General features: G+C 50.7%; 5 protein-coding genes across 5 annotated transcripts; 2 read left to right on the top strand and 3 right to left on the bottom strand.

Annotated features, from left to right (window-relative positions):
* Nucleotides 1–165: 165 nt before the first annotated feature.
* Nucleotides 166–345, top strand: J3458_013191 (uncharacterized protein; the record flags this gene model as incomplete). Its single annotated transcript, XM_007813369.2, has 1 exon — nt 166–345. One exon carries the CDS (start codon nt 166–168, stop codon nt 343–345), a length of 180 nt encoding a protein of 59 aa, XP_007811560.2.
* Nucleotides 346–6,264: 5,919 nt separating this feature from the next.
* On the bottom strand, nt 6,265–7,269 carry J3458_013190 (uncharacterized protein; the record flags this gene model as incomplete). Its single annotated transcript, XM_007813368.2, has 1 exon — nt 6,265–7,269. One exon carries the CDS (start codon nt 7,267–7,269, stop codon nt 6,265–6,267), a length of 1,005 nt encoding a protein of 334 aa, XP_007811559.2.
* A 930-nt stretch (nt 7,270–8,199) lies between these two features.
* ELP2 (Elongator subunit elp2) lies at nt 8,200–10,788 on the bottom strand (the record flags this gene model as incomplete). Its single annotated transcript, XM_007813367.2, has 3 exons — nt 8,200–8,344; nt 8,411–10,590; nt 10,657–10,788. 3 exons carry the CDS (start codon nt 10,786–10,788, stop codon nt 8,200–8,202), a joined length of 2,457 nt encoding a protein of 818 aa, XP_007811558.2.
* Nucleotides 10,789–10,969: 181 nt separating this feature from the next.
* URM1 (Ubiquitin- modifier 1) lies at nt 10,970–12,386 on the top strand. Its single transcript, XM_066120295.1, has 2 exons — nt 10,970–11,480; nt 11,758–12,386. Exons 1-2 carry the CDS (start codon nt 11,329–11,331, stop codon nt 11,873–11,875), a joined length of 270 nt encoding a protein of 89 aa, XP_065974580.1. The 5' UTR covers nt 10,970–11,328; the 3' UTR covers nt 11,876–12,386.
* Nucleotides 12,387–14,350: 1,964 nt separating this feature from the next.
* On the bottom strand, nt 14,351–17,437 carry AZF1_1 (DNA-binding transcription factor). Its single transcript, XM_066120294.1, has 2 exons — nt 15,900–17,437; nt 14,351–15,844 (listed from the first exon to the last, which is right to left on the bottom strand). The coding sequence occupies exons 1-2, from the start codon at nt 16,746–16,748 to the stop codon at nt 15,281–15,283; spliced, it is 1,413 nt and encodes a 470-aa protein (XP_065974579.1). The 5' UTR covers nt 16,749–17,437; the 3' UTR covers nt 14,351–15,280.
* Nucleotides 17,438–20,349: the final 2,912 nt, after the last annotated feature.

Raw genomic sequence — 20,349 nt, 5'->3', positions numbered from 1 at the left:
GGGGCAAGGCATTCTTACAACTTGTCAACTGGTACCAGACTTTATTTCACTTGGGGCTCCGACTGGATATGACAATACAGCGCCCTTGCTATCCTTCCCCTGCGTCAAGAACAACTTTATTCAAAACGGCTATATAACTCCTGCTCTTGTATTTACCTGGCCAGGATGCCCGTCACCGTCATCAACTCAAATGATCAACTCAAGACGTTCCTAAAGAAGAACAAGAAAGTCGTGGTCGCGATCGCGTCGCCCGGTCTTGCGCACTGCGATGGTATGAAAGGTGAAATCGAGACACTCTCCATAAAGTACCCAGACATTGTTTTCGTCCTCGGTCGACGGCGGTGAATTCCCGCCTAAGGTCGGGGAGGCCAACAACTATTTGGTCCCTTGGGTCACGATGTACGAGAAGGAGGAGAAGTTCGGCGATTGGACATTTATCGACAAGGTCAGCCTCGCCGAGAAGATTGAGGCGTTTGCCAACGCTCAGCCTCTGACATCGGCGGAGCCATTGCGGGAATCTGGCTCTGAATGAGGAATCCAATGTAGAGAGTGGTTGTTTTGGTCATCCAACGCTTGATGGGCCAAGTGCACAGATAGGAGATACAAATGTGGCGATTTTACAGGAATAGCCGACAATCTCATGTATTATATATAAACTTTCCATAGAAATTTGTCTTTGACCATCTGCAAGTCCACAGAAGAACCTTTCTGCCCACTTCTTGGGGAGCTAAAAGAGGCATGCCGGTCCATTGCCGTGTCATGTTATACCTCTACTAGGTGGGCACATTCGCCATCCAGGAGACTGGAATACTATAAATTAGCTGCATGGCAAAACAGATGGCAACGTCAACTATACCGCGGGCCGTGAATACATTCTGCCCAGCGTATACTGCAACGAGCACGACGCACGGCAATAGCAATATAGGCGTTATATTCAAAGACTAAGCCCGGGCCCTCGCATATCTCATTTATAGGAAAACCACACCAGGCTGCGTGGCTAGATGAGCTAGCTGGCTGCCTAGTTGGGCTGAAAACCTATTCCCGTGAGCCACCCACTGTCGTTGTTACCTTATATTTCTTCCTCCGCATCACCACTCTCCCCTCCAGCTTGGTCTGGGAACAAGAGTTTAAAGCGATCTGTGATTTCTTTGTCACTCATACGGTTCCAATCGGCTCTACGACTAGAACCAGCGCAGGAATCTTGTTCGGACCCATCGACCGTGCTTGGTCGCTCATGGTCTTCTGCAATGTCTCAGCTGTCGGAAACTTTCTTTGGTATCTGCTCCCACGCCTCCTCTGCAACTTTTGGGTCGTCGAAGAACAAGCTATAAAGGCTCCCGAGTAAATTTGAGTTTGTGGCAAGTCTTAGCCACTGCAGGCGAAAGCCCTTGAATCACGTCACGCTTCGCCGAATCAAGGTGCCGCACAATGTCAAGAGGTTCCATCTCCTCGCCAGCGATTTCAACAACCTTGGGAATCCATTTCTCTTCGAGCCGTCTATTGCCCGCCAAGTAATGCTTTAATCCGTCTTTCAAAGCCTCTTTCTCTTGGACTCGGAAGGCTATATGATGATCAGTGTAATATCTACCACAAGAAATACGCTTCTTACTTTTAGGCTTGGACATTGTGTCCTAGGTCTTGTAAAGTGTACCGGAAAGCGTGCGGAATTTGCGTTGTGTTGAGCAGCTTTTTTGTGCGTTCGGCTGGTAGACGGTTGTAGGTGAGCTTTTCTTCTTTTTTCTCTTCTTTGCGATGCCTTATGTCAATGAGAGTGTGTAGATGAGAGTTGTGCTGGCAGTGGCAGTGGCAGTGGCAGTGATGGGGATTTATATAGTTGTTTGACATCACTTTCGTAGCTGACTGGTTGTGTGCTTAATGTGAGAAGGTAAAAACATTTCCAAAAGATACTGTAGAGAAACAAGAGGCTGAGTGAGTGTGCCTGTTGTTCACGCAGTAGTGCTCTTTGTTCATAGACATGAAATGTATCGAACCTCGAACGGCGAGTGTACAACAGAAGGACGCATTGCGAAGCGGTAAGAAATAACATGCAAGTTTGTTAAAGCATGTACCTGGGACAGAGCACCCTTGTTTTTCTTACACTTGTTGGTAGCTAGCTCTTATCCACGACGTGTTCAGTTGGCTGGACAGAGGCACGCGATTGTTCACAAAAAGAGGTTTCACAAGGAGAACACTGAATGATGCTGTATACTTAATAAGGCGGGACTTTCATTAAATAGAGAGGCTGCATCATTGCCTCACACCCTTTCTTTTGTAGCGCAGGGCGCTGGTGGGCAATTTATCATGCGGCGAATCATTCTACGCACTCAGCGATGCCGAATCTGAAAGGCCTGAAACCGCCCGTACCTCAGGACTATGCAGCCGAGTCTGATATTGCCCTACCTTGAAGTTCAGAGCGGAGGTCCCTGCTGTTGTTCAAAAGGTATAGGGAATAGATGACAGGTTCATTACAACTACTTACATACTGGGTTTTCAGCCTTGGCCTGCTCCCGGACCTTGGTGAACATATTGACAACAACTGTCGTAACAGGGCTAGTTGTAGTCACGGTCCAAACCCAGAATCATAGACACTTACGCACATCGACAGGGGGTAATCTTCTCAAGGTCCAGGTTATCCGGGCAACAGGCTAAGCCCACAGCTATCCGAGACTATTTTGTGATCTATATGCGGTACCTCTTGTACCAACTAGTTGCGTTCTTGCACGACGATTATCGGGCTTGGTTGCTGAGCCACGGAGCAAAAAGACGCAAGCAATAACGACCCTTGGCCGAACATGCCCGATATCCAGCTTATAATCGTATCATTTGGGCTCTTTGACAGAGCTCCAGTCAAACTTTCAAACACATCCAATACAGATGACGACAGAAGTGGGTCAGCAAACTATTTGTGAACATCTCCAGTGAAGTGAAACCTATGCCATTCACAACGTGGGTAGAGTCTAGGAACCCCCTTCGTAACCATGGATATTGTCCCACGGCACACGAGGGCTACGATTACGGGACCTAGGGCAGAAGGCCCTCACCTACTACTTGTATTTATAGAGACCTTTGGTCCCTCAAAGACTTTGAAGATCAAGGACGTTTAATACCAAAGACTGTTATTAAATGAATTAAGCTACAACTCTAAGCCCTCATAAAGCCCTTGCCACAGATATGATCACATCTCCCCTTATTATCCCACAGCCTTGCATAGCTGTGATAAACGTTTACCATTGATAAATCCCTTGATATTCCTCCCAAGTGGCAGTATGTCTACCCAAAGCCGGAGACGCAGCTTTCGCAGCTGAGTTGCAACAACCGTCAATACCATTGCACAGTTCATATTCGGCATTACGCTATGAATTGGCAGAAGGGGCTGATGTTTATTATGCATCACTATAGGCGTAGATGAATCGGCACAATTCGAACGAATAACCCACCGCGAGCATTAATTGCTTTGCGAGGCTGACAAGCAGACTACGCATCCATTGCCAAGTTGCGCAGCGGCGGAGACTAGACCGCTCTTACAGTCTGTGGCAGGACATGTTTGTCCACCGAGGAGTATACATTAATATGTTGTAGTATGTTGTCGTGTAAGCCGCGACAGCCGGGTAGCTGATCTTGTTCGTACTATTTGCCTCCCACTGTATAACGGCGTAATCACCGGACAAGCTAGGTTGCTGCCTGCTATATGGTTTTGACACTGTTTTTTCAGCTCGTTATGAGAAGAGATCCGCCCGCTTATCTGCGTGGGCAATGCCTAGGCGCATTCTTTCTTGTGACTGATTTGTCATTCGCAAATGTCAGCTGCTAGTCGTACATGTTGTGGTATAAGAATTCCGCTGCCCTGGGTCAGTCCGTGGACGGTAAACTAATCGTCCTCAAATCTTTGATTTTAGACCTACCCGTGAAGAGAGCACAATCCAAAGGTAGACCATTCCATTGATTGTCTTGGAAAAGGTACCCCGGGATCCTCAAGGCCTTGAGCTGTGAGCGTGCACCTGTTTCGTGATTTTCAACTTCATGCATCCTCACGAATCTAGAGGTCCTTACATCGGATTTTGTGGAACCATACCGATTACGAAGAGCTAGCTCTTGTGAATCCGAGCAGCTCAGCTTGTAGGGTCAGTACCTTCAGGGTCTCAGAGTGTTTATCGGGCTTGACTACTAAGCTACGGAACAAACAGATCTAGGAACAACGGCCCTTGGCCGAATATCCCCGATAGCCTTATAAATGTACGCCCTTGGCTCTCTTCTTTCTTCGTGGTCCTGACGCAAGTTTCGTACTAAGTGCTTTCACGGCTCAAAGCCGTTCTCTCAATCGACGATTATTGCCTTTGGTTCTTTCTCATACTTCAGCTTTGCTAGACTTTAAAAACCGTTCAAGGTCGAGCCCGTCCAACCCAGCGGGATGATGAAGAAACTTCCTCCATCTACTCTAGCTTGGATGCAGAGGTGGCCAAGACCTGGGCAAAGTATTGGGTCAATGCTGATGATGTTTCTCCCCAAAGTCGGCCCTCTCATCAACTTGCCTGGCTTTCTCACCGTCTTAGAGAGCACTACCAGCGTCTTATTGATAAGCAACGCACAGAGGGAGGCAAAAAGTATTTAACCAGATCAGGTATGTGGTTATCGCGCTTTATATTATAACATATTATTGTATAATTCTCGCTCGGTAAGATATTCCATCACAGACTGTATATTATATCATAAATCATGTACTTAAGCCAAGATTGAGTCAAGTACCTGATGTAATGCAGGTTTTAATTATATATCATCCTAACAGCACTCCTAGTTATATTCGTTTAGGAGGTTAGCCCTGTCCGCTTGGTCAATTACACAACCGGCCTGTCACCGGTGACGACTTCTCATGGGCGAATACACTAGTCAGGAGTGGTTCCACCAATACCCAGAAGAGGGCATTCGCACTGCAGTGGCCGCAGGACGGCAGCGTGGACCTGTACAGCGTCAACGTGCCGCTGGTGGAGGATGTCGAGTCACGCAAGACCGTCTTTGCCGACATGCTCCAGAATACGTGGGAAGGCAGCTGCTTCGAGGAGGTCGAGGATGAATCGGGCGATACGGCCATCGAGGAGGCGCTCTGAGCAGAAAAGAGCTGCTGCTTTGAGCATCTCAGCGAGCCGAACTGTCAAGGGGATATAAACAGGGGATGTGGTTATTAAGAGAATGTTACTATTTCGCGGGGCCCGTGGGAAACCAATAAGCTAATATAAGCAATCGTGCAAGATAATCAGGCCCGGCAGGTAACTGCAGTCAAGTAGCTACAGCGAGGTAGATTTGCCAACATATAGCCAGCCCTGTATCAGGCATATGACTCCAAATGTTGGAATCTGGTGTACCCGAGTTTCGCTTTCCGACCGTACCAGGTCCCTGAGCAGCGCCTGAGCGATATATTACGGTTCAACATGGCCGCCTCTCACCAAGCGGTGTCCAACGCACCGATAGAATATCCCGCTTCAACCCCAACCATGGCAAGTTTCACGTCTCAACTCCAGCATCGCCCCCCTGGTCGTGTAGAGTCGGCGAGCATTCCTTCCACCGTGGCCCCATCCGGAGACCTCTGCGCATCTCTGCTAGGCTTCCTCTTTCACCAAACGACCTTGATCGCAACCCTTCTCCTCCTCGGCCTCCTCAGTGGCATCATGGTGTCCATTGCGTGCAACAGGCGCGTGAGCCTCCTTGCAATCCACGCCCGGACACGCTCCGCACCGACGACGGGCTTTGGACCCTTCTAAGCCAGGTGTTCCTCCAGATGCTGTCCGTCTTTTGCACCTTGTACCCCGTCATACTCATCCGTGAGATAAAAGTGTCCATTGCCAACGTCTGGTTCCTGTCGCTTTTGGCCGTCAGTCTCGCGGCGGTAGTTGGGGCCGTCGCTGCGTACTCTTAGAGCTGGCAAGTGGCCGTGGTGCTGAGTTTTGTCATGAGTTTTGCACAGATCATATCTGCCGGACAGCTGGCGGTGAGTCTGCACTCGATTGATGGACGACGTGGACGTGTTAGGAGAAAAAAAAGGTTGGAGATGGAGGAGCGATAGTACTATTTCTTATGAGGTCAGTCGCGTAGTTTGAAAAAGGGGGCCGATATAGACCACGACGAAACAAATCAATGCCGATACCATACAGTCTGATTCTTCCACATGTTAAATTATGTACATAGTACAAATACGGCTCAATCGTTAGGCCATTTGGAGCATGCGAATGGCGGCAAGGGCACTTACGATTTGAAAAGATTATTTCCACGATATTACAAAAAGTTCCCAGCAACACCAGGCTTAATCTCCTCCAACTTCTGCGTCAACTCCCCCCAAAACATCTTCTGCACCTTGCGTCCGTCCTCACTCCCCAAAAACGCCGACGGCTCAGTGACCACACAATCAGACACATACTTGCCGTGGGATTCTTGGCCCATCGAAGCCGCAGCAACCAGATTTCTGCTCCCGACCTCGGCGGAGCGCGCCAAGACCAGCTTCAAGAACCAAAACCCCCAGGTCGGATAATCACGGCCCAGCTCCGAGTGACAAAGGCCAGGGTTGACACAGTTCACGGTGACGGGAAACTTGGCCGCGGGGCTCTGCTCGCCTATGGCCCTGACGCCAAATATCTCCAGCAGCTTGGAAGCCGGGTACTGCATTGCAAAGCGCGTCTCGACCGTCTGCCGGTCATTGACCAGCGGCCACAGCTCTCCCGCCGCGGCGGCCCGCGTAACGAGATCCGCGGCTGAGGCATGCACGCCCGACGAGGTGATGGTCAGGGTAGGTCTGATGCCGAACCGCCTCGCCGATTCCTTCATCTTGGGGAGGACCAGCGCGGCGAGCAAGAAGGTCGACACGACATTGACCGTCATCATGCTCTCGTTGCCTTCGGCGGTGTAGTAGCTGCCTGGTGCGATGCCCGCGTTGGCGACAAGGACGTCTACGCGGCTCAGCTCCGAGTCTACGCGGGCGGCAAACTTCTCGACAGAGGCGTAGCTGGCCATGTCGAGCTGCCAGACCTGCACCTCCGTCGGGCCATCTGCGCCGCCTGCATCTCGTAGACTGCTCTCGATTTCTTCCTTGGCGGCCTGTCCCTTTTCGAGACTGCGCACGGCGAGGATCACCTTTTTGGCGTGGAGCCGGGCAAAGTGTCGCGCTGCTTCTTTACCCAGACCGACGTTGCTGCCCGTAACGATGACCGTCTGGTCTGCGTGCGAGCCTGATGGGTAGGGCAGCCGTCGGATGAGTTGGCTGTATAGAAAGCTGGCCAAGGACATGGCTTTGGAGATCTTGTTGGGATGGACTGGATTGAGAAATGCATTGATGATTTGAAGACGTGGTGGCGGTTTTATGTGCTCTTATGAAGGTATTTTGCACCCGTCCGTGAGCATTTTGGCACCAGTACACGTGGTAAATTTCCCGGTTGGGAAAGTGTTGTGCAGAATGCGGCTCCCGGAATTAGCGGAGCCAACGCACAATTCGCACAGGCTTGATGAGATCAATGGCGGCCGTAAAGCCCGTTTCGAGCGATTGGAAGGGTGCGCCTGGTATCAGGAGAGTCTGGTAGATACTCCGGACAGATGGCTCGCTCGGCGTCGCCTCTACAGTGGCCGTATACGCCTGCTGCATCCCTTGGGAATTGGAGATGAAGTGTTTCGCCTGAAAACATGACGCCTGTCGCATGTTAACGCAGGACCTGCCACCGTCACGCATTTTACATTACCTCGTTTGAGACTGACAAAGGTCACTGTGAGTGGTGGTTGACTATTCTGATTGTCTAGCCTGGCACCCCAGCATTCGAGGTCATATTGCTGCACAAGATGAAGCATTGACGTGCTGTGAGGTTGGCACCATCTTTTGTGAAACTCGGTCAAGTAGCAAGACAGTGGCGTATGGCAGTTCTTGCATTCATCACCCAACACTGTAAGACAAGACTAATGATATGGTTGACGTTGAACGGCTGGCAAGTATAAAAAAGGGCGCATCGCTCACTCACTCTGTCAATAATGTTGACCATCACAGGAATCCCAACGGTGAATAAGATCTGCCAACAGAAGGAAAAGGCACACACCAAACTGCCACTAGTGTATTGATCATGTGAGGCGGAAGACAGACTTGTACTTGCATTGCGTCAGAGTTGGCAACACCTGGATGAAAGGTCAAAGTATATACTTTCTTTTTGCAACCGTATTTTTATTTCAGTCTATTCATTGTATTCGTAAATAGGCTTCATTGAATGAAATCAGCCTCAGCGAGCTATCGTCACCAGCCACGGCTAGTGTGTAGGCAGACTCGTCGGTTTTGCGGATTGGTTTCCAGGCCAACTGAAGAACTGTCTTGGGAAGCTTCAACCTACATCATGTCAGTTAGTCATGGGATTCAGCTGTTGGATGAATACTTGTCCCGCTATCAGCTTACTCTGGTTGTGATGGCAATTCAGTGACCGCCAGGCCATCTTCTTTTACTAAGCAGATGCTGACTTTGCCCGCTTCTGTTCCGACTGCCAAAACCAGCTTTCCCCCGACCATGGTTGATAGGAAGTCAACAGATGTGACAGAACCTCCGCAGGGAAGACTGGTAGTTTGGGTAAAGTGCAACTTGCCATCTTCTCCTACCTGTGAAGACCAAATTCTAACCTGCTTGTCTCTGCCTGCCGTGGCAAAGAGAGGCGCTTCTGTTGGTGCCCAGGCAGCGTCGAGAATCATTCTGCTATGGCCTTTGGGATTTGACTGGAGCAGCTGGTACATGGCGTCGATGCCAGTATTTCTCTCAAACACAGCCCACTGCCGGTCGCGACCGACGCTGAGTAGGTACTTGTCGTCGCCTGAGAACCTGAGTCGAGTGGCCGTCAGAGAGTGTGCTACAAGCGGCGGCCGGATTTCTGTCCATTTCTCCGTCTCAAACAGTCGAATCACGGCATGGTTTGTAGAGCTAGCTTTGCAGGCGCTGGCGATAATTCTGCCGTCATGGCTGGTTGCAAGGCATGAGATTTCATAGCCATGGCCATATAGCTTCTCAACCTCTGGCCACAGAGTGTGTCTTGAAAGGGTTTCTTCAAATGGCGGGTGGTCAATTTCCAGGTATGACTTCTTGACCACCGAGGCAGGATCCATCGCTTCTCGGTCGCGGTCATCGATTGGTTGGATCTCTTGGTCATCATCCACCGCATCGATGGCCTTGTTGGAAAGTCCGAGAACAGGCATATTAGCTGCATCTGGCATGTCTTGCACATTCTCATGGCCAAAGCCCGCAAGCCTGTTGAGTAGTGTCGCAACTGCCTTCGGCTCGCTGAACACTCTCATGAGCTTCTCATCAGCGCCGGAGACAAACTGAGAGTCTCCCAATGAGTCAATGCAGTTCAAGTCGTACCCGTGAATTTGCGGCCGAGACATTTCATGCCACGTGCCAGCGCCAGACGCCGTCCACCTTGTATGCAATCGTGATGTCTGATCAGAGCTTGTTGACAGGAGATAGTCGCCGCCCTTGGCCCAAGTGATGCCAGTGACTGCTTTGGTATGACCAGTGATGGCGACACATGGCTTCCATGTATCGGTTGAGGAATCGTGTTGCCAGCGTCTCCAACTTCCTGTCCTTCCAAGACAAGCAACAGAGTCGCCGAGCGGCGACCACAGTCCAGTCCAGAAACCGCCAGTACTGCCAGTTGCTGTCGTGGCCCCCTTTTCTCTGCTGATCTCGCCCAATCTTGCCATGCTAACCCAGATTCCAGAGGCAGGATCAGCTTCCCAAATTGCCAAAGAGTTGTCGGCGGACGTTGAGAGAAGTTGCAGCTTGCCATCGGCACGGGTCTTCCACCTTGCGCTATAAATCCAATCTTCGTGGCCTAACAGCAATGCTTCGAACGTCACAGAAAAGTCTTTGCCTGCGGCTTTCAAATGATGTACCTTATTTGAAGGCGATTTCCCAGGAAGAAACGCACCGCTCAGTGGATCTGACCCGGCTGCTGCTAGAGCCGGTAGCTCTTGTCCTTGGCGAATTCTCCAGATACGAATGTACTTGTCTTGACTGGCTGATGCCAGGAGGAGATCGCTACTAGGTTCGTTTGTCTGCTTTGTAAAGCTCAACGATCGCACCCAGCCTTCGTGTCCAGATAGGGTCGCTTGCACACTAAAGCCTATGCTTGGAGCATTGAGATCAGCCGTGAGGATCTGGACCGTCTCGCGTGTGCCAGCAGCTGCTAGAATGAGCACGTCGCCGTCAATAATGCTCAAAGAGAGAGTCAAAGGAAAGAATTTTGGTGTTGTCTTTATGGATTGAAGAAGTTGCAGTTGACCATTCTCAAAAGACCAGATCTTGATTGTTGCGTCAGCAGCTCCCGTTGCGACAATCCATTTGGCCGGTTCGCCAGCAATCCTCACGGCAGTAACGCAGTTTACAAGAGCGGTGTGTTCGGACGACGACTGTACAGCTTCAAAGTTGTGGCCATGGTCTGTCGACTTCCAGAAGATGAGAGTCTTGTCATCAGAGCCTGACACGATGTAGCTCGAGTCATCCTCGTCGTTTTCAGGCAGAAATACTACTGCTTTGACTGTTTCCTTGTGGCCACTCAGAATACTCTCAATACCACGAGGAGGTTGAGCCTTTGGAAAGTTAGTTTGTTAGCGTCAAATGCGAATCGCAAGGTTTGGCAAGGGTCAAGAACTCACGGCCGGGCGCCAGAGGGCAATGTTCACATCGGCTCCAAAGGCCAACAACCCAGTCTTGCTCCAGTCAGCAACCGAAGTCTGCCTGTTAGCACCGGCAGACAGGTATTCTACCGACAGCCCTTCAGCGGCCATGTCGACAGCCGTCTACGAGAAAGCATTCGAGGTGAGTCTGAAAATTGTGTAGACTGGACGTTGTGGAGGAGCAATGATGTCCTTATCGATAAGCAGTGCTTTTGCACTAACAAATTCTGCACATGCATCCATGATATTATGCTAAGATTCACTTCCAAGTGGCCCCCGCGCGCAAATCCATCATCGCAAATTGTAACTTTTTGCTATGCCTCTTTGTCTTTTCACACAACCGTACGCACAAAGAAGAATGGCGACAGCGGAAACTCCGTGTCCCGACGGGCAACTTACTGTAGCCGTCGAATTCTCGTAAGTCCACTTCACTTCGCACGCAATCCCTATTTTGTGGCAAATTCAGCTGGACAACCAACGGCCTTCACGAGTCAGGGACCTGGCCTGGTCTTTGCAACATCGCCATACGCCCAATCGCCATCTCAATGGCAGCCATCATTATTGAGATTTATGCGTCCCCTGGTCCCAGTCCTTCGTCCATCATGACGCTAGAACCCGACTAACAATATCGACTGCAGAGGAGGCTTGGAGATGCTCTTTGCCGACCAGCGAAACCATTCGCTCAAACTTCCTGTCAAGGACAAGGGGGGCCAACCGGCTAATATCGCTTTCTTGATCCATCATCTTTGCCAGAACGTTATGAATGACACACGCAAGGAACTTTTTGTCCTGGACGACCATCTGTATGTGAATTTCCAGTTTTTGTGTCTCATCCCCGTGCGGTCTCTCAAAACACGCACCCCTTCTGTTGTGAGAAGTCATTTTCCACTCGCAACGTTGCCTGCTGCTGGGTGAACGTGCGCCGACAGAATGGCTCAAACCAGTAGGATTGGTCAAGCGACCACTCGGGTAAAAGCATGGCGTATCTCATCATTTCAGGTCCTTTTTTTTTCCTTGCAGCCGCTATTTCCGTTTCGGCACCACTCGAGCACCGCTAACCAGGCTGTTGGGTCACGGCAGTCGGCCGGGAATCCTAGTTCTCATCAACGATGCTGACTGGGAGTTGGAAGGGGAGGAGTCGTATGAACTCAAGAGTGGCGATAACATTCTCTTCGTGTCAACTTTGCATGGAGGCTAGCTCCATAATCCGGATGTAGCTGGACAGCCTCCCCGTTGCCGCAGTTAGAGTCATGGATGGAGTCTCCCAGCGCTTCTGCTAATCGACTACTCTTTTCCCCGAATCCATTAAGAAACGCTGGCGGTTGAAGTTTGGAGAGTGACGGTTGTGTTCGTCAACTACATGCTGGAAAGCCACTCCCCGCGTGACTTTTGTCTCAGACGGAGAGGGGTGTCGATGCTGGAAATCAGACCACTCCAGTTTTGAAACTGGCCAGCCTGTTGGTTTTCATCGCCGCCAGTCCGTCATGGCCTCGGCCTCTCAAACGATCCTTGCAGTGGTCTTCCGGGCGCGCCGCCCAAAGGCTGCGGGTTTCACTTCATGATAGCGCCCGTTGCGCTTGTCTGTACTAACTCAAACAAACTCTCGGCAGAACGGGCTGGAAAACCAGGGGCGGGCAAGGTGATCGAAGAGTCTTTGTCTCTTCCCTTGCTTGGTCTTTCTTTCTTCTCGGGTGTGTCCTTAAAATACATGTGGAATGAAGATTTGGTGATTCATTATGCTTGGCCCGGCTGTGCTTTGGTCCTAGTAACGACGGCATTGCGCTTTGATGCGGAATAGGAGGACCATTTTCGGGTGCAACATACATACAAACACAAAGGTGTTTGGTAGAGCATTTGGCATTGTTGATCGCCAGGTAGCCGGTACCAGAGGTGTTATTCGTCCTGGAACTGGAACAACATATTCCGTCAAACCCGCGTCATCACCCGCCAGCAACCTACGATACTCACGCTTTCTCGTGATAGTGAGACTTGCAGCTGCTGCACGGGGTGCGAAACCCCCCTCCCCAACCTGTGCTTTACAACAGATGCAGTTTTTCACAATAGACCAACCCTGAAAGATCCCCGTCCGCAGGCGGTGAATTCGACGATGTCGCAATGCTACCGTACGTCCCGAACAAGCAGCCAGATCTGGTGCACCCATGCAGACCGATCTTTTCAACAAACCATGTCAACCAACAGAAACGACGTAGCTTGCCTGTACGCACGTCTGTCTCGCCAACCCAACCCATCCCGTCAGACACTGGTAGCAAGGCCGGGAAGCTCTCAACCCGAGATAGTCCTGTAGCTGCGTCTGCAAGTCTTGCTCGAGGATTTTCCAGCTTGTCGGCCGATACCCTGCCACCTCCAGTCACCACCTTGCCAGCCCTGCCGATACGCACTTGCCATGTCATGCCCTCGCCTGCACTCTCTGTTCGGAAAAAAAATCTGGTTGCCAACGCACAAGTAGCGGTCATGCCGCACTTCACAAACACACAGAAACCGAGGAGGAGACAAGACGGTCAAGCCGCCTCAGAGCCCTTGTCCATGCAGCTTACCAGATGCACAGTTGCGCCACACTCAACCTGGCGAAGCTGGAACCATCTCGGTTCAATCCCAGTTGTAGCTCAAATCCGTCATCTCATCTCCATAAGTGTGGCTAGGATCATCGCCGATGACCGCCGATTGCCATCTCCAACATGCGTGGCGTTCCGCAAATAGTCATTATTCCTCCGTCCATCAAGATCGGATGAACCACCCTGGGCATTGTCTTCAGCACAGCAAGTTGTGTAGCCCAGCAGCAGTCGTGCTTGTGTAGCGAAAACAACCAGAAAAATTCATGCCCTCCCAACTTGTTCCCCCCAGACCTCGACATGCAGCCCAAAGCAACCGGGATCTACCGCTCCCTATTCCACAGCATCGGGACCAACAGTCGCACGGTGACAAGTTCGGCATCTTCAGACGCATCAGTCTATCCCCGGAAAGTCTTTTATCACTCTTTTTTTTTTTTGGGACCCGAGGTGGTCCACGTCACCAGTAGTATTGCGCCATGCCCGTCGTGCGGCAAAAGATGCACGTAATGCACACCCTCTGGCTACATTGTCGCCAACGTAGAGGAGCGACTGGGAGGCAAACCGGTCCGTCGGAGAGAATTGAAAATGACAAGACGCAAGGAACACCCATGTTCCCGGGTACACGGTGGCCTTGTCCAATCATTGTGGCTGCCTTTTTTGGTCCTGGCTAGCCCGGGATATGGTATGGTGCTCTCCCAACACTTGACTGGTTTGAGGGCAAAATCGATGTGGCCAACAAGCTTCCTTCCTCTCCGCTATCACTTTTACTACTTTATGGTGTTTCTTACCACAAAGAGGCTTGAGCGAGATATCAGACCCCGGGGGAGGACTCCGATATGGACAAGTCCCATTCATATTCATTCTCCCTGCATGGTGTCTGAGTGTAGTGGAGAAGAGGCGTGTATGTAAGTTTTAATACTACTCACTTCGTTCTCTCCCTGTCGGAACAGTCGGGATTTCCGCCCATCCGAACAGAAAAGGCCCAGGAATAAAGTCGAAAACAGGCACAAAATCCGATTCACGTCTTAGCGTTAGAAGAAGGTTGCGAAGCAAAATAGATCATGTTATTCTGTCTTGAGAGAAAATCCCCATACAGGAAAGGACACCTAGCAATAACCTTGGCCTCGGGGGCTCCTCTGGCGTACAACAAATGACCCTTACCAAAAAAGTATCCAATACCATAGCACACTAAATCGATTCCATAGTGATCGAACCGCGAAACCAGTTCATATTCGTACAGAGAAAAGCAGCAATAGCTTGCCCATAAAAGCGTAAACAGATGGTGGTATAATGATGCAATGGTGACAAAATATCAAACGATAGGCAAATAAACGAAACGCATTTGAAACAGCCTCTCTGCATAGACAAAAGCACGTTAAAACTCCTCCAAACTAAGTCGTTTTAACATCACACGGGTATTCCAAGCCCAATATCCCATTGCTCCTGCAAATGTAAAATAGCCACGCAATTTTTGTTTTCTGCGAAAATGCAGACACACTTGCCATACCCAATGCTGATGGTGACTAAAATGTCAAAAAAAAAAAAATTGAAATTGATACAAAGCGCTGCCGACCCTGCTAAACTTTTGAAATATGGTGAAAATGAATTGTTTATAAGCCGCCCAGGGTATTCCTCCAGGAAGGTATTGCATTACATAATGCGTTATTATTAGCGGTTAAGGCTTAATTACCTAGTAATAAAGGTAATATATTTATTGTCAATGCATTACTGCTGCTTCCCTATGATTAGTATGAACCTGTTAATATAACCAAAAATATGGCTGTTATTAGCAGCTTAACATTTTATTTTTATTTTGCCCCTCATCTTTTTTTTTTATATGTTACGGACGAAGGGGTTTAAGATGAGAGGTAAAATAAAAATAAAATGTCAGGCTACTAATGACAGCCATATTTTTGGTTATATTAATAGGTTCATACCAATCATAGGGAAGCAGCAGCAATGCATTGACAGCCCCGCGAAAGTTGTCGGTATCCATACGGTTTATCATGTCGTCGTGTATGTTATTCGTCCTATTAGTACAGGCGGTTGGCAAAGGCCATCTGTCGAGCGTGCTCGTCCTCATAGAGCATACCACTTGTCGCATGGTCTGCCTCAGTCTCAAACATGCCGAAGTTGCGAGGAACATACGCCGAAGCCGAGCTAGCCATGTGGGGTTGGGAAAACTGGCTTGCCATCATAGGAACTGTAGTAGCAGTCTGTTCAGAGTTGCCCTTGGGCTTCCTTACAGCAACAGTTCTGGCCTTGCCACGCCCTTTGATGCCCTTGTTGCTGTTCTTATAATGCTCCTTGAAGTAATCAAAAAGATCCTGGTGCTCCTCAGGGACCTCGCCCAATTGAGCGAACTTCACAAACATGCTTGTAAGGCTCTTCAAGGTCTCCTTGTGGAAGTTGTTCTGATGGGTCTTCATATTACCGAGCTGAGAAAATGACTTGTTGCAATCATCGAGCCTGCAAATGAAAGGCTTCAAACCTTTGTGCGTTTCTTCGTGGGATCGGACGTTTCCTCTCTGGGCGAACGTTTTACCGCAGATGCTGCAGGAATATGGCTTCTCACCGGTGTGACGACGCATGTGAGTCTTTTCACAGTTAGCCTATCAAAGTGCTTTCAGCCCATGAGTTTGATACACTCACCTTCAGATTTCCACGCTGAGAAAAGGTAAGTCCACAGTTGTCTTTGGTGCAGACGTAAGGCTTGAGGCCAGTGTGGGTTCGGCGGTGGATGTCGAGATGCGTCTTCTGCACGAATCGCTTGTTGCAACTTGGGCCGTCACAAACCCACTTCTTCTTGGGCCTGACTTCAGGGGCGGGTGTAGAGGCATGACAGGATTTGGCTGGACTATGGACATCAATGGCCATCTCAGCTTTGGGTGTATGTGCGGGGGTCAAGGTCTGTCCCGGTGTATCATTGCGGTCGTCGTCTTTGGCCTGAATAGCCTTCATAAGTTCATCCACGTCAGTCTCGAAGTTGATACGATCAGCTGGGTTAATGGTCTCGTTGTATGTGATAGTCTTGGAGTTGGCAGTCGGATTGGAAGCAATCGAATGTGCCACGGAAACATTGGAGTCGCTCCGAGCCGGAGACTGCAAACGAGCATCACTAATCTGTCTCGATCTTCGTCGAGATGAAACCGTGCGCATAGCCTCGGAATCTGTGCCGATTGGCATGGGGTGGGAACGATCTTGAAACTCGGGCTTAAAAGGTGATCCGACAGGAGTTGACGGCGGAGGGCTCTGATATGTCGCATATGTAGCGAAGGGGTTCTGAGCCTGGTAATGAGTAGTCATAGATGTCATCGGCGCCGAGCTGTACGCAGGAGACACGACATATTGAGGTGGCATGGGCCTCTGCATCTGAGCTGGGTTTCCGCGGGAGTCGTAAGGCATGAAGGAAGGTGCTTCCATCATGGCAAAATCGTGAGGCAGCTGCTGCGGCCATCGCCCCCAGTTGTGCGGAGCAGCTGGTGAAGCTGTGAGAGCCATCGAACCAGTAGTCGGAAAGTCTCGTAGTGTAACAAGACTATTAGGACAGAAAAGAAAGTTGAGAACAGATGGTATATGCTTAGGCAGTAATGAGAAGAGCTTCCAACAACACTGGCAGAGAGTTCTGGCCTAATTGCGTATTTGAGAATAATACTTGGTGACAATGCTCTTCTGTGATGGTGAAACCTCAGCGGCAAGGGGAGGGCGGCAGGATATATAAGTTGAAAGAGCGATGAGGTTGAGAGAGGGGTCTGACAACTCCGCTGAGGAAAGGGGGTGTCGTATGAAGTTGAGGTCAAAGATGGCCATCTTGTTAAACGACGTTCAGATAGAGGACAACAAGCTAGGGGTGGGTCCGACTGGTCGGTACATGGCAAGATCTTGGCTTCAAAATGCCTGCATAGATGCGACCCCGAAAGCTGGTCCTCTCACAGCAGCTTGAAATCCTAGCCATCGGGGGACAGATGTGGCCCAGAAGGCGTATTACTTGCCGTACACGCCAGGCTGAGATGTTGAGCAACCCCCCTCTCTCCACATAGCGGGTAGGAGACGCTACCGGCCGGAGGGAGGGGCGTGTGAGTCAAGTCAAGCCCAAAGGGGTCTGAAGGAGCTGGGATAAACGCCTGTGTCGGATGCATGGTGACGATGGCCGGGGCGTGAGGTGGGAGTGTCGAGAAAGAGACGATGAGAGAACGGCGGGGATGTCATGTAAGATGAGCAAGCATGAGCTTTTTCGAGCACAGCTGGAAGACAAGGCTATGGACACGGGTGCGGGATGATATGGGGCCGGTTGCGCTTCGATTGTGTATGTACATACACTCCGTACTCCGTCTTGTACAGTAAATGAACAGGGGGGCAGGTTGACAGGGTGTCCGATGAACTCCGTGTTCCGATTTCCCCTCTGCTCATGAAGTCACTGGAGCGCTTGAACAATAAATGCGGCTCAGATACTGAGGGACCACACACCTTAGTATTACTTCCGACCTGTCACCTCAGGAGGCTCGGTACCGCTTCAAGACTCAACTCGGTGCGTTTACGGAGTTGCGCGAACACATACATGGTCAACCACGCACTATACTCGGATGGCTCAGTAATAGTTGCAGTCAGCTCGGCGCTTGCCCGCTCCGCCAACTCGTCCTTGGGCTTCGTCGGACCCGAACCGTTCTCGATCAGTGAGGAGCCATGGCGGCGGCCGCTGTTGCGCAACAGGGATAGGGCATTTGTAGAAGGTGGGTTTGTTGGCACAGCAGCTGTAAGATCACAGCCCTGGCGTCTTCTATCTGCGGAGTGCGGATGTATGCATACTGGCCAATACTCGGTACGCATATAATGTGCATATGCAAGCTTTTCGCGATTCAATGAGACATGAAGCAGCAAGCAAATTAGCCACTGGACCGTCAACACGAGTGGGCAAGCCAACGGGTACGTGTAAAAGCCCAAGTCTAGGCCTGCGGCTTTGGCTGTGCAGCAAATTCACGTCAGCACGGTAGACAGGCGCCACGGGTACAACAATGCTGGACACGGCGCACAACCCGTAACACACGGGCGAGGCAACCTAGCCATGCAACGATCTAATCTCGCCAGAGATGGTGCTATGTTGGTTCTGGTTTGTCGTGGTCATTGTTGAATGAAGTCATGATTATTATACGGTGCACTTGTTGCGATATGATGGTGAACATGAGGGCTTTGGCGGCATGCGGCATGCAAGCGGCCCCGAACTGCAGGAGGACTGGTTAGCTGATGAAGCAAAATTTTTCGAGCTAATCCTCTGTACCAGATCGGACGAGTTGTTGGCGCCATACCTTGCACGCTTGTACCAAAAGGTGTGGCACGTTCATGACAGCAGCGTTGGTCGAATTAGAACTGGGCTGATTTTGGGCACAGACGTCCGAAGGCAGACCCGCCTGGCCCCCCTGGGCTCAGCTGTCTCCAATGATGCCAGTTTGGGCTGGCTGGAAATAGCAGTCTCTTGCGCAGGTCCTGAATAGCTTGTATGCGATTTGTGTGTCTTGAGTAAATCCAGTTGTGGCATTGGTACTGAGTGTGTCTAGCTCATCAATTCGGCCCAAGATGCGAGATGTAGTGGCGAGAGCCAAGGCCAGGCCATTGGCGGTGCTCGGCACTCCCACACTCCGCAGAGATGGGCCCAAGGCAGGTGCACGCAGATTATAGGCAGGTGCAGGCAGGTGCCAGCTTGCCTGCCCGCCTGCCTGCTCCTCTTTCATCTCATCGCATCGCATCGCATCGGGTCTCATCTGGAGGCCACCTCAACCTCCACTCTGTTTGGAAAGGGCGTCCCAAAGTTGACATGGCAGCCCGCCCGTACCTGCCCGTATCTGACCACCCAGTTCCGCGCTACCTGTACTTGGAGCAACCTGGCCGCTGTGTTCTGCTGGACTGGCTGCGACTGGGCAAGGACGGCCCTGGTCCCTCCTGCCCACCCGGCGGCATGCCGCCCGCCCTAAATTGTCTAGTGGCTGTTCGGCTAGGCTAGGGTTGGACCCGCGAGAGCGCTAGGCCAGGGACGCCGGCCCATCAAGCCAACAATTGATCAAGCCATCAAGCCATCAAGCAAACTTCCCCACCCTCGACTCTTGGCTCTTGATCAACTGAGCCCTCGAGATCCCACCACAACCACCTAACCACCGTGGCTCTTGTCTAGCGTTTTCCATGCGAAATTGTCCTGCATATGTTGTGTCGCGCTTTCAGTGCTCCCGCCAGTGAATTGTTGGCGAGATGGGCAGCCGCCCTGTCTCCCTTTTACTCTACAAAATCCACGTCCCCGGCGCTCAACAGGCCAAAGTTCCTTGCTAACCATCACCAGGTTTAGGGCGCTGCCTGCGCGTTCCCATACATGCACCGACTACGAAGTATCAATTAATTGTTGTACAGGGTACGGAGTTGCCAGCGTTCGGATCAAGAGCCATTCGGGCAGCCACAATGGAAGGAAGGTTGCCTCTTGACACCAAGACTGGCTTTCCGGCTACAATCGATACAACCACTCGTGTCTTCATATGCGAGTCTCAACTGCTCTTGGTGTTTGTCCCGCTTACACTTCGACTTTGTAGTAAAATCTCGTCACTGATACCCTGCTTTTTCTGCATGGAAATCACGCCAAAACACTGGATATGCGGCCGCACATTCTACGGCGCATCTCGACGATGAAGCCCATTTCGTGACATGGACAGGATTTCTTGTGTATTTGGGAGCACATCTTTAAAGCTCTAAATAAGTCGCTTCTTGGGTTAAGACCCAAGAGGACATACTACACGAGGAATTGCGTCAATTCTGCTAATCCATGTCTTCTCTATTTACCTGGCCCAAACAGGCAGGGCTCATGTCTCGGTGTTAAGGGCTTGCTTCTAACCTTGATGATCGCCCGGGGTATAAGCATTCATTTGAGGGCAAATCGAAACTGGTTCATCTCGGAGATTTATGCCCACATCATTTGCCCGTCTTTTCGTTCGCTAGATTCAAGCCCGGATTTCATAAGAGGAAATGCCTCCAGCGACAACGCGGATTTCTGGCACAATTTACAAGGCACATTGGAGCTATGGCCATAATTTAACAGTTGAAAAGCACTAGCTGCTAACGAAAAAAG

The sequence above is a fragment of the Metarhizium acridum genome (assembly GCF_019434415.1).
Source record: "Metarhizium acridum strain ARSEF 324 chromosome Unknown scaffold_276, whole genome shotgun sequence".
NCBI classification, from domain to species: Eukaryota; Fungi; Ascomycota; class Sordariomycetes; order Hypocreales; family Clavicipitaceae; genus Metarhizium; species Metarhizium acridum.
This window is presented reverse-complemented; position numbering and strand designations above follow the sequence as displayed.

What these genes read in the sequence shown, in the direction of transcription:
- AZF1_1 (XM_066120294.1), bottom strand. Translation starts at nt 16,748, where the DNA reads ATGGCTCTCACAGCTTCACCAGCTGCTCCGCACAACTGGGGGCGATGG. An exon ending in CTCAGCGTGGAAATCTGAAG is followed by an intron (nt 15,845 to 15,899) that starts GTGAGTGTATCA and finishes AACTGTGAAAAG; the next exon opens with ACTCACATGCGTCGTCACAC.
- URM1 (XM_066120295.1), top strand. Translation starts at nt 11,329, where the DNA reads ATGCTCTTTGCCGACCAGCGAAACCATTCGCTCAAACTTCCTGTCAAG. An exon ending in TTTGTCCTGGACGACCATCT is followed by an intron (nt 11,481 to 11,757) that starts GTATGTGAATTT and finishes GGGTCACGGCAG; the next exon opens with TCGGCCGGGAATCCTAGTTC.